General features: G+C 45.0%; 1 protein-coding gene across 7 annotated transcripts in view; it reads left to right on the plus strand.

The window, feature by feature from the left end:
* The window catches only part of DNAJC3 (DnaJ heat shock protein family (Hsp40) member C3), a 59,614-nt gene that overhangs the window by 7,738 nt on the left and 33,688 nt on the right, over positions 1–18,188 (plus strand). The window contains exons 1-4 of one of the 7 annotated variants that reach the window (XM_053310148.1): positions 6,913–7,033; positions 10,031–10,141; positions 13,684–13,808; positions 16,014–16,088. In XM_053310148.1, the coding sequence (XP_053166123.1) occupies positions 10,075–10,141; positions 13,684–13,808; positions 16,014–16,088 (267 nt within the window). In that variant the 5' untranslated portion in view covers positions 6,913–7,033; positions 10,031–10,074. Of the gene's footprint in view, positions 1–6,912; positions 7,034–7,182; positions 7,381–7,423; positions 7,686–10,030; positions 10,142–13,683; positions 13,809–16,013; positions 16,089–18,188 lie in introns of those variants that run through there. The other 6 variants (XM_053310145.1, XM_053310144.1, XM_053310146.1 and 3 more) reach the window with 6 other exon arrangements.

An 18,188-nucleotide genomic window follows, 5' to 3' on the forward strand; every position in this document is an offset into this window, starting at 1 on the left:
TTGTCCATCCCCCTTCCCCACTCTCTCTTGCCCTTCCCCCTTCCCCTCCCTCTTGCCCTTCCCCTCCCCCACTCCCTCTTCCCCTCCCCCACTCCCTCTTGCCCTCCCCCTGCCCCACTCCCTCTTGCCCTCCCCCTGCCCCACTCCCTCTTGCCCTCCACGCTGCCCCACTCCCTCTTGCCCTTCCCCCTCCCCCACACCCTTCCCCCTCTCCCTGACCCCCTCCCTCTTGCCCTTCCCTCTCCCCCCTGCCCCACTCCCTCTTGGGGCCAGCTAACTCCGCCTCCTCTGGCTGAGGCCGCGGCTCCGTCGCCGCCTTGGCTGCACCGCGTCCTCCTCCACCCAGCCGGGCCCACCGCCTCCTCTGGCCGAGAGTGGGGGCCCTTTTCTGAGAGTACTGCCCCACTCTCCCTCCCTCCCTTCTGCCCCACACTCTTGCCCTCCCCCCTTCCCCACTTCCCCACTCCCTCTTGCCTTTCCCCTCCCCCCTGCCCCACTCCCTCTTGCTCTCCCCCTCCCCCACTCCCTCTTGCCCCTCCACCACTCCCTCTTGCCCTTCCCCCTCCCCCCTGCCCCACTCCCTCTTGTCCATCCCCCTTCCCCACTCTCTCTTGCCCTTCCCCCTTCCCCTCCCTCTTGCCCTTCCCCTCCCCCACTCCCTCTTCCCCTCCCCCCTCCCCCACTCCCTCTTGCCCTCCCCCTGCCCCACTCCCTCTTGCCCTCCCCCTGCCCCACTCCCTCTTGCCCTTCCCCCTCCCCGCTGCCCCACTCCCCTTGCCTAATAGTAGTTACGCCCGTGTTCAGCCATTTTACTATTGGTTTGATCTGATTGAGGAGCATTTTTTTCTCCACCTCCAACCCATACCTGGACCATTTCTTTTCTCCTTCTGCCCCAACAGCCCCACTGATCTTCCCCTTCTTCCCGGTGCATATGTGCACAAATAGTTGAAATAGGGCAAAAGAGGTTGAAAAGTGTGTTTAGTGTCATCCCTGGCTCGCACTGATACAAGCCAAGAGTGTGCATAAAAACATCCTTGCTGGATCCATCTGACTGAACTCCATTGAGTCCAGTCCACTGTCAGTCAGATAGCCCTGCGACTCTCAAAAGCAAGGCATGATGAGGATAGCCACCCACTGTTGCTTCTCCTCAACATCTGGAATCCATGGGATTACTGCTCTCTGGGAGGATTTCTCCCATGAGGGCCTCTCCTCAACCTTTTCTTACTGACTCCACAAGCTCTGCTCTTGAGAGTTTTGACATCAAACCTTACCTTTTCATGGCACAACCTTTATTTTTTCACAATATTCTTCTAAGCAAGGGATGTTTGAAGCCACAGTATTGAACCAGGCGTTGAGAAGAAGGACCTCAGAACATTAGTAACAGTGAGGAAGCTTTTTAAAATCAAATAGCTCTACTGCCCTTGACTTTCTCCCTGGGAGTGTGGCCAGGTCTGTAATTGCTTCCTAGCCTGGCCAAGTCAGTTACAGGAGTGAAGAGAGATGAGAACCCTCAGTGCCTGCCAAGTTCTGGAATTGTAAACAAGTGTACTGATAATCATGGCAACACATACTACATAGAAGGACATCACAATGAATGACAGAGTGCAGCTATATTTGATGGTGCCTTTGGGAATCATGGAGGTAGAATTCTGGAAGCTTCACACAAATTGCAAATAGCTTACTTTGTTCAAGTTCCACATACTTTTTCTCAAACAGAAGTACAATTCTAGGGGCAGGGGAAAAAAAATCTCCTTAAGTACTGCTGTGCTGTGCATGGGCCAGGTAGCACAGTGATCATAGCACATATGGAAAGACAGTGGGATAAGCCCCACATAAGGGGAGAGAAGTGACACTGGAAATTTGCACTTACCTAAAGAATAGGGATCTTAGCAAATATTCTCCATAGCAGTGGGTCCATGAAGTCTGGAAGTGGTGTTCTCAGTGTCTCCCTATTAACCCTGGGACTCTTTGGTACTCCACCCTGCAAACAAAGCCACACAAGGCTCTGTCAAATGACATTAGTTCAACAGGGAACCAGCTCAGCTTAAGAACATAAGAACAGCCCTGCTGGATCAGGCCTAAGGCCCATCTAGGCCAGCATCCTGTTTCACACAGTCTGACGTCAGACACGGTGGCGGGGTCAGCGGGGCTGCGGTGGTGGCCGCACACAGGCCGCCAGCGATCCCGCTCCGCCAGTGACAGTGGCCCACCAGGTTCTGCTGGGAAGCCCACAGGCAGGAGCTGAGGGCATGCTCTCTCTCCTGCTGTTACTCCCCTGCAACTGGTATTCAGAGCTTATTTTACATTGTGTGTACTCATAAGACAACTACTTGCACGTTTTTGCAGTTGGGCCACCAGTCCAGTGTCTTCCACAGCATCTGCTATAGTTCCCTTTCCACTTTGTTCTGTTAAAAAAAGAATACAACCGTTCCACATGCTCTTAGGAAATGAGCTGGCTGCACAGAGACCAACTGAATTACTCCTCACAATCCCACAGGGAATTCTCCTCATCCCCATTATGCTCTTACCAAAATCTCCATCCTTGTCTGTCCTCATATTAGACAGCTGTCTCAAAATGGTAGCATGCATGTGTTAAGCTACAGGAATCAAACTATAAATTGCAATGGGCAATGGGATAATGTACCTGTACAATACCATGACATGCATGTGCCTACAATGAACCTTCAGAAACACAATCAGTTTTTTTTAACCTGGGAGAAAATATAAAAGTTACAAATACATAAATACCCAGGGTGCAAGGGTGGCTCTACCCAGGGTCCTTTGTGAGAGGAAGGACTCGGGGGGGGGCTATTTAAGGGAAGGGCTGAGGCAGGTGGCCGCCAAGCCAGCCACCAAAGGGGGCCGGCCTTTGGTGCTGGCCTTCGGTGTAGGGCTGAGGGTTGGGCTGCACTCTATTCAGCTTGGCTGTTTGAGGAATTGCAGCAGTAAGTGTTCCAGCTTGTTACTGAGATTGGGTAATGAGTTTGGGTCTGCCTGGAGATGGGGAGACGGGGGCACCTTCATTGAATGTGCGGCAGCTATTTCGGTGGTGGTGGTGAATAGAAGAAGAAACATTGGCAGGTCAGCAGCCGTTCCAGGGGAAGGGTAGTCAGAAATTTAATAGCTGTCTCCCCTTCCGGCTGTCCTGCCAGCTCTTTGACCTCGGGGAGCATTGCCAACAACCCACATAGTCTTACCTTGCTCCTCTGCAATGCCAGGTTGGTCCAAAATAAGCCAGAGCTCATCTGAGATTTGATTATGGATGAAGGGGCCGACCTGGTATGTATTACTGAGACTTGGTTGGGGGAAGCTAGTGGTCCAGTTTGGTCCCAGCTTCTCCCTCCAGGATATTCTGTAGAGGAGCAGGTGAGGGGACGTGGGCGGGGAGGTGGAGTGGCTGTGGTTTATGACATTTCCCTTACCAGGGTCCCTGTCAAGGTATCTGACTATATTGAATGTGTGTACTTAGGTTTGGGGACCAGGAATAGATTAGGACTTCTGTTGGTGTACTGATTGCCCCGCTGCCCAGCGGAATCCCTTACTGAGCTCATGGACTTGGTCGCAGAACTTGTGTTGGAATCTCCCAGACTCTTGGTGCTGGGGGACTTCAATGTTCATTTTAGGACCAATCTGTCTGGGGCAGCTCAGGAGTTCATAGCAGCCATGACAACTATGGGCCTATCCCAAGTGGTCTCTGGACCGACACACACTGCAGGTCACACACTTGATTTGATCTTTTACTCTGATCAGGGTGGTGTTCTGTGGGTGATTTCCCCATTGTCATGGATGGACCACCATCTGGTTAAGGTTGGGATTACAACCACTTCCCACCTCTTCAGGGGCGAGGGGGCTATTAGAATGGTCCGGCCAAAGAGGTTATTGGATCCAGTAGGATTCCAAGAAGCCTTGGAAGGATTTAATGTTGGTTTTGCCAGCGATCCTGTTGATGCCCTGGTTGAAAATTGGAACAAGTTGCTCACCAGGGCAGTAGACACGATTGCTCCTAAGCGTCCCCTCCGACCCGCTTCAAAATTGGCCCCTTGGTATACGGAAGAGCTACGGGGGTTGAAGCGGCAAGGTGGAGCACAAGTGGAGAAAGTGGAGCTCAACTGGAGCGCAAGTGGAGAAAGACTTGACTCAAATCCGACAGATTACGACATAGAGCACATTTAAAGATCTATGCTCAGGCAATACGTGCAGCAGAGAAGCAATTCTTTTCTGTCCGTATTCTTCTGCAAGTTCCCGTCCGGTGGAGTTGTTCAGGGTGGTGAGGGGGTTATTATCTGCCCCCTCTCCCTTGAACCAGAATTTGAAAGCATCAGTCACCCATTGTGATGTGTTTAATGAATTTTTCGCAGACAAAATCTCTCTGTTTCGGGCCGACCTAGATGGAGACTCCACAATTAATTTGATGTCTGAACTGGAGGTGTCCAACAACTCCTCTTACGCGATTCAACTGGATTGGTTTCAGTTTGTGACTCCTGAGGATGTGGACAAGCTGCTTGGATCAGTGAGGCCTACCACTTACTCTCTTGACCCTTGTCCAACATGGCTTATTCTATCTAGTAGGGAGGCTGTTGTAGGAGGCCTGGTGGAAATCATAAACTCTTCTCTGAGGGAGGGCAGGATGCCTCCTTGTCTTAAGGAGGCAATTATTATACCTCTTCTAGAGAAGCCTGCGTTAGATCCCTCAGAGTTGAGCAATTATAGGCCTGTCTCCAACCTCCCGTGGCTGGGCAAGGTAACTGAGAGGGTGGTGGCCTCTCAGCTCCAGACGGTCTTGGAGGAAACTGATTATCTAGACCCATTTCAAACTGGTTTTCGGGCTGGCTGTTTTCGGGTGGAGACTGCCTTGGTCGGCCTGATGGATGATCTCCAATTGGGAATTGACAGAGGAAGTGTGACTCTGTTGGTCCTTTTGGACCTCTCAGCGGCTTTCAATACTATTGACCATAGTATCCTTCTGGAGCGTCTGAAGGGGTTGGGGGTGGGAGGCACTGTTTTACAGTGGTTCTGCTCCTACCTCTCGGACAGGTTCTAGATGGTGTTGATTGGAGATTGTTGCTCTTCAAAATCTGAGCTTAAGTATGGTGTCCCTCAAGGCTCCATACTCTCTCCAGTGCTTTTTAACATCTACATGAAACCACTGGGAGAGATCATCAGGGGATTTGGAGCAGGGTGTTATCAGTATACTGATGACACCCAGATCTACTTCTCCGTGTCAACTTCTTCAGGAGATGGCATATCCTCCCTAAATGCCTGCCTGGAGGCAGTAATGGGCTGGTTGAGGGAGAATAAACTGAAGCGGAATCCAAATAAGACGGAGGTACTTATTGTGTGGGGTCAGAACTCCAGAGACAATTTTGATCTACCTGTTCTGGATGGGGTCACACTTCTCCAGAAGGAGCAGGTCCTCAGTGGCCAGGGGTGCTTTCTATCAGCTTCGGCTGATACGCCAGCTGCGCCCGTTACTCAAGATCAGTGACCTCAAAACAGTGATACATTTGTTGGTAACCTCCAGACTTGACTTCTGTAATGTGCTCTACATGGAGCTGCCTTTGTATGTAGTCTGGAAACTTCAGTTGGTTCAGAATGTGGCAGCCAGGTTGGTCTCTGGGTCACCTCGGAGAGACCACATTACTCCTTTGCTGATGGAATTACACTGGCTGCCGATAGGTTTCCGGGCAAAATACAAAGTGCTTGTCATAACTTATAAAGCCCTAAATGGCTTAGGCCCTGGGTATTTAAGAGAGTGTCTTCTTCGCTACGTACCCCACTGCCCATTGAGGTCGTCTGAGGAGGTCCGTCTCCAGCTACCGCCAAGTCGTTTGGTGGTCACACAGAGATGGGACTTCCCGGCTGCTGCCCCAAGATTGTGGAATGCGCTCTCTGCTGAGTTATGATCCTCTCCATCTCTGGCTGTTTTTTAAAAAAACATTTGAAACCCCCGCCTTTTTTTTACCCAAGCTTTCTTGGGTTTTTAATAAAAAATACTGTTTGTTTAATTTTATGGTTTTTTAATTATTGTATTGTTTTAACTTTATATGTGTTATATGTCAAACTGTTTTAACTTTTATATGTGTTTTAATTGTTGTTGGCTGCCCAGAGACATAAGTTTGGGCGGGGTATAAATCTGATAAATAAATAAACAAACCATAGAAATACAAGTTTATATCTAAATACAAATGAACTCAATTCAGGTCAATTCACATGATATTCCTATCATTAGTTTCTCAGCATTTTGTTACATAGTTATTATTCATTAGAAAAAAATCACAGTAGAAAACTTTCTGTATTATTTAAATTATGATGAGTCATTTAGAATTGAATAAATGGGCTCCAACCCACCCACCCCATATAATTGTTGTTTTTTCGTAGTCTGACATAAATTGTCAATCTTTCTTACTTTGTGACAGCCATGCTCTGTTTATCCAGGAACTGAGAAAAATGGAACAAGACTTCTATTTTGAAGAACTGTCATCTTAAATCAAAACACACTTTTGAGGAAGTTAGTTTCATTTTGCACGATGTTTGTGCATTCATCTTGGTTCTTGCTTGCGTTGTGCATGTGCATGCTTCTATGGGAGCAAGCCTTATGGAAACCAGTGTTACGTACTTCCCAGTAAACACACGCACAGAACTGCATTGTGTACATCTCCATGAAATTAATGTAAATCTTGTGATTAACAAGTTACAAATGACCGAGTCATGACTAACTCGTTCAATTGATTTCAAGAGGATTTGTGCGATCGTTTCTTGAATTGGGGCGTTTGTCTTTAAGAACACTTCCTGAAACCATGGTAATAACAGCCTGCATATTAGCTCATATTTTTTAAGTGTTTAAATGCTGACGCCAGCTCTGCCTAAATCAAAAGCTTACGTTTGCTGTAGTTAAACGTACCATCAAATATTTAATGGAGGAGTTAAAAAATAAATTCTGATGAGTCTTACCCTCCCCCGCACGGGGCGAAACGAAGCTCCATTCATCGCGTTGTACGGAGCGGCTAATTTGACAAGCACTTTTATTGAAAAAGTGAGAACACCATTTCGTGAGCTCAGCTTCAGTTATCCTTAATGCGCATTATCCAGAAGAAGAGGGCGGGGACTTGTGACAGTGACCTCTCCTGCTCTCCACGTTTCCCTAGCAAGGGGTGGGACGGGGTTGCGGCGCAGCCAATCAGCGGCTCCCACGATCCACCCCAGGGAACCTAGTTTAGAATGTTGAGAGTTTTAGAGTTGCGAGTTAAACTATTTAGTGGGTCGGGAGGACGGGTGCACGTGGGGGCAGAGCTGTGGTCATGGTGTCTCCTCGAGCCTGTGTCAGCAAGCTAGGTTCTGCGCTGCCCTTGCTGTTGGTGCTGTGGGATCTCCAGTACGAGGGTGAGAAGGAAGCGCTGCTGGGCAGGAGGGAGTGAGGTGGGGATAAGCCCTGCCATTTGCTGTCAGAGAAGTAGGAGATCACTGGGAGGAGAGGAGGCAGCAGCAGCAGTTCTGCCAGGAAAAAGGAAGTAATGCCAGTTTGGGAGAAGGTTCAGGCAGTGGGCAAAGGCTTTTCGTTTGGGGCGCTGGTGGTGGTTTAAAAGGTGCTTTCTCTTCACAGAGGTCTGGAAATGTGAGTTGCCGTTCGTGGGCACGAGATGAGAAAGGGTGCTAGATGCTAGTATTTTGGGAACGCAGTAGTTCTGGTATGTTGTCTCCCCTGTAGTGAAACGAGGGCAAGCAAGCAGAGTCTAGAATGGGGTACATTTTAATATCCTGCTTTTCCCCCATGGCGGAACTGAAGGCTGTGCCTATGGGTTTCCCAGCCAGCCAGGCACTGATCAGACATAGACCTCAAGAAAGTGGCTGTCTTGGGTTGTTTTTATATTTGTGAACCATCTAGAGCCATTTGGGTGAGGTGGTATAAAAATCTAATAAATAAATATCTGGAGTAATCATGTGCCCTGGTCCTGTTGGAACTGTATTGTTTCAGAGTGCAGGTGGGAAAGGTGTATGTTTGAACATTCTTGCACATAATTCCCTGCATGTAGAATACTAGCACATCCAGGAGAGGACTAAGCTACAACATTATTGGGATAGCTTTCTAAGCTCAGAGGAAGCTTTTCTGAAAAACATGCATACGCTCAGAGTGTGTGCACCTAGTAATTCCCCTACATTAATCTAAAGTGATACAGTATAAACGGTGCTGCAATATGTAGTTATCCTAAATGCATAAACTGATTGCATAAATGCATAATCAGTTTAATAAATGCATAAACCCTACATTTAGCAAGTGTATGTGTAAAACTCCAGTTTTGACATTTTGTACTTTGTCGCTGAGGTACACATGCGTACACTTAAAATATAATTTCTGGCTGTATAAATACTGACTCTGGTTTTGCAAGATAAAGTTGAATTTTTTATAGCTCTCTCATCTCATATAATAGTCTTGTATCGCCTTTATAGGCACTTGTGTAACTTTGCTTTTAGTTTTTCTCTTAATAACACCCAGATAACTGCACTTCATATTTTTTGAGGGCATGCATAAGGTAAGAAGAGATTGCACAGATATAATGTAATTTGGCCTCCAGAGTTTTTATTGTCCGTGATGATGCGTGAAATGGGGAAGAAAATCATCACATTGGCTGTCAGAGCTCAGTGAGTCTGTTGAACATTTAGAGGGAAAAATTATTGTACTTGAAAATGGCAACTTTGATTTGGAAATCAGGGCAAGACCAAGAGAGAGTGAGCGAGAGCGAGCACCCTGCCCTGGGTGCTCCTAGTCCTTCTTTTAAAAAATGTAACTTGCTAGAAAGTACAGTGAGGTACATTTGTTAGCATTGATAGCCCCACTGAAATCACAGTATGTGCTTGAGGGCTGCATCCCAAATGAATTTTCTGCCTCTTGTGGCTCCTGAGGCTATATTATGAACTGAGGGATTGAACTTAAATGTGCTGCTCTTTTTTAATAAACAGTTTATTGAAGTTTTTCAAAAGTTTTATAATTATATTCTCTTTTTCTCCCCTCCCCATTTGCTATTCTGCTTGTATGCTCAAGAAACTAAATGAATCACAAATATGTACAAGACAGGAAGGCAAGCAAGAGAGTGGTGTGTGTCCACACTGGGGACAATTTTAAACTGATTTACTGTACACATGATTCCATGAAGTTATGCCAGATTGTTAAAGATTTGTCTTCTTTCTGCTCTACAGCAATAGATCCCCCCACCATGAGCAGTCAATTTTTAAAGGTCACATACCCAGTTGTCAATATTTAGGGAAGCCCTTGGTTTCCAGTTTTGCAGAACTATATGTTCTGCAAAACTGAGGAGAGAGAAATTATACAATGGTTTAATATAATTATAATATGCACATAATTTTCTTTGTATTTTATCCCCTTATTCTGGAGACTGAGGCATCTGCCTGCTTGCATGCAGAAGGTTCCAAAATAGGGCTGAGAGAGACTCCTGCCTGCAACTTTGGAGAAGCCGCTGCCAGTCTGTGTAGCCAATACTGAGGTAGATGGACCAATGGTCTGACTCAGTATATGGCAGCTTCCTATGTTCCTATGAGTTGAATTCACACATGAGTGTTTATCATCTGATTTTCCTATGCTTGATAACTGTATATTTGACAACTGGCAGTTCAATTGGTGAAGTGGTTCAGCTGAAAAACATGATGGTATCAGTTCTATGAGGTGATGATGGCCCATTCCCCACATGGAAGTTATCACTAGCTATCACAGTCATCAAGTGATGAAACCCGTGTTTGAACCTGGCCTTGCTGACTTGCAACTGGATTCTCTTGGGAAGCATTGTGCTAGAAGAGCTCATGTGCTTCTTTATCCTGAGTCAGACCATTGGTCCATCTGGCCCAGTATTGTCTGCTTTGACTAGCAGCAGCTCCCTAAGGTTCTGGGCAGTCCTACCCAGCCCTACTACCGGAGATACTTTTAGGTCAAGATGTGGAAGCTTCTAAATGTAAGGCATGTGCTGTAATATTAACAGAGCATTCATCTGATTTATTCCTCCCCCCCCCCCACTTCCTTCAGGAGCAGAATGTGGAATAAATGCAGAAGTAGAAAAAGAACTTGAAATGGGAAAGAAGCTATTGGCAGCTGGACAGCTAGCAGATGCTTTGTCTCACTTTCATGCTGCCATAGGTTTGTATCCAAAGCCCCCTGAATTGCACCTGGTGACATTTGGCTTTTGTTGTGCTACTGTACTCAATGTTTTCTCTCCTTCCAGTGAGAGAGACCACTGGACTCTACAGGACTCCTGTTCACCAACAAAAACCTCCTGTATTTTTGGCCTTTGTGTACTATCACTTGTGCCGATAGCAAACCTGTTTAAAACTAAGCAGCAAGCAACTGTCTTTGTTTCAGTTCTGTACTGTCGCCTGGGAATGACATGCTGTATGTTCTATCGATCCTTTTTAACCGTTAGTGAGCAGTTATAAAACGAAGCCTGCAGTCTTGTGCCTCTCAGTCCTGACTGAAACGAAGTCTATGCATGTATACTTTTGAGGCATATCCATCCCATTATCGTTGGCTCTCCTTTTCTCCTTTGGATTGTGAGCTCCTTGAGGCAGGGACCTTTTTTTTGGTTTGTTCTCTAATTCTGTAAAGGGCTATGTACACAGATCTGCTTTAAAGTCATAAGCCCCATTGAAATTAATGGTACTCTTGCCCACAAGTAACCATAGTTAGGACTGTGGCGTGATCTGTACATTCTGTGCCAATGCTAGTGTTTTCTGAGAGTCTTTAAAAGAAAGAAGTGCATACATAGTTTTGAAGTTAGCTTGCTAGACTATTTTCAGATTTGGATGCTAAAAGCAGATAGAAAATGACCAGTACAGCGATGAATGGTCTTGTGTAAACTGAGTGCAGGATTTACTCAGGCCTCCAGATCTCTCTTGCTTCTTGGAGCTCAAAGTGTGATATAGGCTTGTGTAGGGAAGTCCACTGTGTTATCTTCAGCCCTAGGTTGTTTTAGGACCATCCTGCACATGTCTACTCCGTTTAGATACAAAGCCGGAGTTAGAGGGATGCTTTGCCTTTATGAGTAACTTTCCCCCTCATTTTACCTTCCTACAGTCAGTTGTTTCAGATACTCTTATTAATTTGCAGCTCCAATACCAGAAGGGAGTATGACAAGAAGGAAAAAATCTGGAGCAGTGGACTGAGGGAATGGAAGGTGTGGGAGAGGAAGGATTGGGCTTCTTGTGTACTGCCATGAAGAGGAAGGCGCGTCTGTCACCATCACATCTGCTTGGGCCTACAGCAAGGCACGGAAGGCCAACCTGTTTGAGTCCAACCCTGACAAACTGAGGCTTCATACATAACACGTGTGCAGTGCAGAGGTAGTCACCACACTTGGCAGGGGGTAGAAAAGCGTTCATGATGTGTACTTAGTGGCAAAAGGGAATAAACCACAACTATGCTGTGCTTTCCAGCAGATGGTATGCTTGGCGCCCCCCCCCCCACTGCACAGAGATTATGTGCCTGTTGGGAAAAGGCCACTTATGAAAAAGAAGCCCTGACTTGCTTGTGAGGGAATCTTGTTTAGGTAGATTATTGCTGAGTTGCAACAGGCAACCAAGAAGACCCAGTTTCTTTAGCACAGTGACATAACTGTGGGAAGGAGCATCATTAATGTGTCGGCTGTTGGCTTTCACTGCTTGGATTGTTCCTATCTCTTCCAGCAATCGTTGGACTCTTTCTTCCCCTGCTCTGCCCCTTTGATAAAGATGCTCCTGGAACACTGCTGATAAGCTTTCCTGTCTGTGAAGCTGTGCTCCACGCTGTGACGATTTTTAGAATTGTTCTTAGTGAAATTTGTTAAACTTGAGCTTCATCCTGGCGGTTTACTGAGCTGAGGCACGGGCACATCCATTTTGTGCACCGGAGAAGTCTTTTCGGCTCTAAACCTTGAGCTGCTTTTATATACGCGATAAGGAGTGTGAGTTCTTTTTCGAAGTGAACAGATGGTAGGGCTGATCGATAGTATGCAGTAGCTGTGATCCTGCAACTGTAATAGCAAAGCTCAGATCTTTAACAGAGAATAACTGATTAGTCTCTGTAGGTCTTTTCCATTCTAGATGCTCCCAGCCTAGAATTGGCCGTTGTGTAGCATATCTAACCTTAATTTGTTTTCCTCCAAGAGTGGCGCTCGAATGATTAGTTTTGGGGACAGAATAGGTAGCAAAGATTTGTTGTTGTTGTACTGGGAATTGGTTTCAAAAGCTATTGCCCCTGAACACGAGTTTCCCATATAGTGTGTTAGCTTTGTCTGTTCTTTGCGGCCTGGCTTCAAAGAAGTATTGTACCACTGGGTAATTGCAGCCATCTACCAAACAGCAGGTATTAGCTAGCAAGGTTACCATGGAAGACCTGGCTTTCAGCAAGACTGATTCGTGACCCCTCTCATTTGTACACATTTAGAATGGGGAGGAGCTGGGTGGAGCAGTGCCTCTTCTGTTGCAGTCAAGAAATTCATTTTCCACAGAGTCCCGCCATTTCTGTTCCTGGCATAGGCCTCCAATTCCTACTTTTATAGATTATATAGAAGACTTCCCTGGTCTGAATTTTGTCTCTGCCATAAACTCACTAGTGGCAAGCTGCTTCCTCTCAGCCAGGCTCAATATGCCCACGTGCAATATGGGGCTAATAATACTTACCTCACAGAGTTGTTGTGAGTAATACAAGGTAATTTGTGTGCCAAGTATTATTAGATCAGTACCAGTAGTTTCACCTGTTTTTGTAATTTACTCTTAATTGTGTTTATCTTTGTAATGGGAAAGTGGTAAAAGTTTTCCAAAAAATGATACATTTTATGTTTGTGCTGGAGAGGTCTGTGTAGCTTTCCTTCAGACGTGTCCCTGTGATGCTGAAGTGTTGCATCTACTATATTCTGCTGAAGTCCTTTGGTTTAAACTTTACTAGTGATTCCTTGAGAAGGCTGCCAAAGCTGCATATCCAAGAAACAAAAATGCTGACCGATGGGCCAGTTGTTTCATGAAGAATAAATGCCTATCCAGTTGCTACTGGGCAAAAGAAGCACTTGACTGGAGCTGCTGAGAAGACCATCCTCAGCACGACCTGTGAAATACAGTGATCTTGATGCCGTATGAAAGTCTTACAGCCCTGATAAGAGTCCCATAAAACTCTCATTGCCTTGAATAGGGAGGAATGTTTTGGTATATTTCTATTTTAAAAGCTTGCTCTCTCAGAATGGTTGGTGGTGCTTAGAAGAACACCGCACTGCTGATCTCCAGTGAGATGATTATTTGATCTTCTGTCAATGAGAGATGCGGGAGCCAGGACTAGAAAGTGACAAAATGTAAAACAGTCTTCCAAATGTGAGCCTGCAGTTTGAGATAAAAAGCTTTAGCATGTAGGAGGCCAGACTTGATTCCGCAGCTGGAATGCACTTAGATGCTCACCTTTTGAAGCCCTTAAATACAACCTGGAAGCTGAATGCTGTCATATGCATATGATTTCATTAGTGTTAATGTATGCAAATGCATGCAATGTATAGTATGATTGTGCTATGGAAATGTATCTTCTGCTAATTAAATGTTGGTGTCAGACTGTTTAAAAATTCTGGTAATGGTGCTATTATTCCTCCTTATTGCTGGCTTAGTTGTATCCAAAGATTTGGCTGGCTTGAGGCAACATTCTGATTGCTCCTTCTTCACTTGCAGAAGGGGACTCTGATAACTACTTTGCCTATTACAGAAGAGCCACAGTATATTTAGCCATGGGCAAATCTAAAGCTGCCATTCGTGACTTAAGCAAGGTGGTTGAATTAAAGCAGGATTTCACATCGGTAAGTAAGGCTTTTGAAAGATTCCTTCAGGGTGGATGAAAATGGCTTTTTGTCTTTTGTTTTTATGTTGCTTTTAAAATGGGACTCTTTTTTTTCAGTAAGTGGTATAATCAAACAGAAAACTTTTATTATCCTATAACTTGGAGAGGTTAAATGTAGGCCAGAATTCTAGCAGCTGTGCAGTATAGAAGATGCATTAGCAGGGGGGAGCAGTCTTTTTCGAAGTGTTAATTCAGCACCTGATGTATAGCAAAGCTGTCATGACCAAATGGTGTGTTGATGTTTTGGCATGAGCTGGGACTGACTGTTGTACCTTGAAGGGCCAAACTAGATGCATACCCAAATATGTGCTATTGAGGTGTGCTTCCAAATGGAAGTGCCTCCCCCCCCCACTTTCGTTTTTGGTCAAAGAGAGCGGCGGGGGGGGCTCCATTTGGGACCAGGGCACACAGACGGGGAGGTTTAGTTGTCTCACTCACTATCTTCCTGCCAAAAAACACCCACCTGAAGTGATTATTTGCTGCTGAAGTGGCAGTTTGAAGTAAATGGGTTTTGGTGGGGAAATGGCACATGGGGAAAGAGTGAACTTCCTCCTAACCACAGTCGCACACATCTTTCTATATGGCTGTTGATCAAAACAAGATACACTTTTGGTAGAAAGCACACCTATAATGCGTTTGCATGCACATCTAGTCTAGGGATGTGCGTGAAATAGATCTTGTGCTTTGTTTCGAGCATGAAACAAAATGCAGGTGGCCAAAATGTTCAGTTGAAACAGAGGTCAATCCGGTTGTTTCGACAGAATCCTAATCCGGTTGTTTAGATGGAACAAACCTTGAAACATTTTGAGTTTCAGCCATAGGGGACAATGGGGAAACTTGAAGCACCCCATTATTGCACATGGGTAGCTCCTAGGGACACCAAAATGATTTGGGTGGTAGGGCATAAAGGGTGCTACCTACCGCTCAACCCACAAAAGAAATGGGCAAGCAGATGATTTAAAACAAATTTTTAACACACACACACACACACGCCATTCCACATAGGATTGGAAGCCAGTGCAGAAAACCAACCAGCAAGGGCAAAATCGAGCTTCCAAAATGGTGTTCAACATGTCAAAACATTTCAAATTGAAACAGGGTTGTTTTGTTCTGAGCTCGAAACGTACCCTTTATTTAAGGGAGTTTTGTTTTGCGCTCAAGGCACTTGAAACAGCTTGTTGAGGGACATGGAAACGTTTCAATATCCCTAATCTAGTCTGACCCTAAGACATAATTCCACTGTGCATTACCTATATAATAATGTTAAAACAATTACAATTAAAGTGCTAATAGAATCTGATCCTATGTTGATATAACTACATATTGGATGATGGATCCTTGATTGGTTCCCCGACCCACTTGTAATATTTTAAACTGTAAGCTCTGCAGGGCAGAGACCTACATGCTTGCTCCTTAAAGTACTCTGTAAGGCCCCATGTAGATTGATAGCACTCTGTAGATAAAAAGAATACTGTTTCTAATTTTTTGAAAACCCTGTATCAAAGCATATAGAGACTTTAATCTCATAGCTATTTTGTGTAATTAACCTGTTTTTAATAACTGGTGGTGCTATATAGAACTTTGCAAGTCTTGTATTATACATCAAAATGCTGTGGTTTTTCTGGTGATGCTTGGAACAATATCCTCTCTTTATATCATTAGGAGTCTGAAGTCAGGACCTGGATACTTGTAAAATAAGTTGCACTAATCTTGCACGTTGGCATGTGTTGTAGCAAAAAACATGTTTGGTATGGAGGGAGGATATCTGCAGAAGTTCTTTTTTGCACTTCAGCATGATTTTTCACTCTAGGTTTTTTGTTTTTGTTTTTTTTTGCACTCCTGATGTTTCTGTAAGGCTGCAGCTTGAGGAAATCTGAAGATGTTTATAGGTATTGTTGACCATTTATCCTTTGTCTTAGAAGTTTGTTTATGTAAACATGTACACATTTCAAATGAAGTGCTCCAAACTCTGGATATAAAAATTGAGAGAAATCTTTCCAATGATGAGATTGTAGGACAAGGAAAAGTACATGATAGTGGACTTTATAGAGCAGGGCAAAAAAAAAAAAGCATAAATACACTATGCTTTTAAAGTATAAAAGACATAGGTGTTTGACTGTGCTTAAGAATTGTGTATGTTACAGAACTGTTTTGTTGTTTTTAGGCAAGGCTGCAAAGAGGGAACCTTCTGCTTAAGCAGGGAAAGTTTGATGAAGCAGAAGATGACTTTAAAAGAGTGGTAAGTTAGAAATCACAACTATATGACTGAAGGAAGGTGTTGTGTATGGTGAAAGTGCCCAGTGGTGATTTAGTGTGAATAACCAGCTTATCCTCTGTGTTTGAGAAGGGTGACTCCTATGGTGGTCTTATAGGGAATTCCCCTTTACAAGTATATTCCCAAACCGGTTTGACCTGGTTCAGTGGCCAGACCAGATCTGGGCTGGATTCGAACCAAGCTGGCCAAACCAGTTTCATGCACACCCCGAGATGCAGGGCTGTGTCTTTGAAAATATTTCCAAAAAGGAAGTGGCTTAAAGCAATGAAAAAGGAATTGCTAAACCAAAATGATAAACTGACTCTCAGATTTTTGCAACCTGCTGTCATTCACTTGAATTTAATTCAGTATAAATCTACTTTTCAAAGTTTGGGTCTTCTTGCTCTGGGCAGGTTCACATGACAGCTGCCCAGTCTGAAAGTGGGGGAAATATGTGATTAAACCAACAAGAGGCAAGAGCATGACAGTACTTTGTGTCTCTTTTTCAACCTGGGGTCACTAAATCCATCTTACCAACTTACAGTAGCTTATCTGTTTCTCCACACATTGTGGTTTTTCCGCTTATTGCAAATCTTTTTGAGGAGAGCTAGTCTTGTGGTAGCAAGCATGACCTGTCCCCTTAGCTAAACAGGGTCCTCCCTGGTTACATATGAATGGGAGGCTTGATGTGTGAGCACTGTAAGATATTCCTCTTAGGGGATGGCGCTGCTTTGGTTCCAAGTTCCCTCCCTGGCATCTCCAAGATAGGGCTGAGAGAGATTCCTGCAACGTTGGAGAAGCTGCTGCCAGTCTGTGTAGACAATACTGAGCTAGATGGACCAAGGATCTGACTCGGTATATGACAGCTTCCTATGTTTCCATGCAACTTTTATCCAAAGCTTACTTGACCAAACATATGCTAACCGATTCCTAACCAGTGTACTGTAAACTGGCCCCCAAAGCCATTGTTATCCTGTAGTATACTTGTACTGTAATGTCTTCAGTCCATCAACAGCTGAAAAAGAGAGAGAACCCATTTCCCCTTCCATTTGCAAAAACATCCCTTTCTGCTCCCTGGGTGCCTGTTTATAGGCCTGGTGCATTGCGATAGTTTTCCTGCATTGGCTGTGGAAGTTCACTATTCATATCCCATTCTTGCCATTGACTCTCTGAGTTGGTGTTCTTCATTGTAAGGTCCAGGAGCCAGTGACGGCTCTCATTAACTCTACATGTGGCTCCCTCGCGAATTGGGCCTGTGTGAAGCTTCAGCTGCATATGCTGCACAGTCCCCCTGGCACAATGCTGAGACAACTATTCCCGCTGTGCAGTGCTGTGCTTTACCCAGCACCAGGGGTCTCTTATAAGGGAAACAGAACCCACTTTGAGCTTCCGTACCTTCTTGGAAAGTGTGCACAGAGTGCTGGGAAGTGTAGCCCTTTCCACCGCTTTCCCCATAGAGCTCAAGAGATGGCTCTGTCTCTCTTAAAACGAAAACCCTCCCAGCACTGAAGAAAGTGTAGTACTGTAATGGGAAACAGCTCTCACATTAAAGGTTGTTTTTTTTGCCAAAGTAGCCCCCACTTGAAAAATAGTTAAGATCACTGCTCTGAGTGGTCCTGAGTGCCCTTATAATTTCCTTATCCCATAGACTCTTTAAGATGATACAGTATTGTTTCTCCTGGTTGTCGAGCCCTACAATACAGGTGATCTCGTACTGGGATAATGCAGAAAAGTATTGTGGGATGGAGAATTCAGCTGCAGACCAATGAGCTGAACATGGTGGTAACTCCATAATTCATGCAGCTTTTAGCGATTACTAGGTCTTATAGAGATAAAATATGTATATGGATTATCCCTAGAAGATTATTCCATATTCAGAGAGCATAACCTTTGATCATCCATATTATAGAATGAGGTAGACTTGGCAATAGGAACTGGGGGGAAAACAATGTTCAGATTGTTCAGTGTGACAGCAAAATATGTGTGGAATAGAGATTAGTCCAGAAAGGATGCAAGTCAGTGCATAAGAGGAGCCTGGATAGATTTGACCAAAGCAGGGCCTAAAGGCAACAACCCTTTTCTATC

The sequence above is a fragment of the Hemicordylus capensis genome, chromosome 3 (assembly GCF_027244095.1).
Source record: "Hemicordylus capensis ecotype Gifberg chromosome 3, rHemCap1.1.pri, whole genome shotgun sequence".
NCBI classification, from domain to species: domain Eukaryota; kingdom Metazoa; phylum Chordata; class Lepidosauria; order Squamata; family Cordylidae; genus Hemicordylus; species Hemicordylus capensis.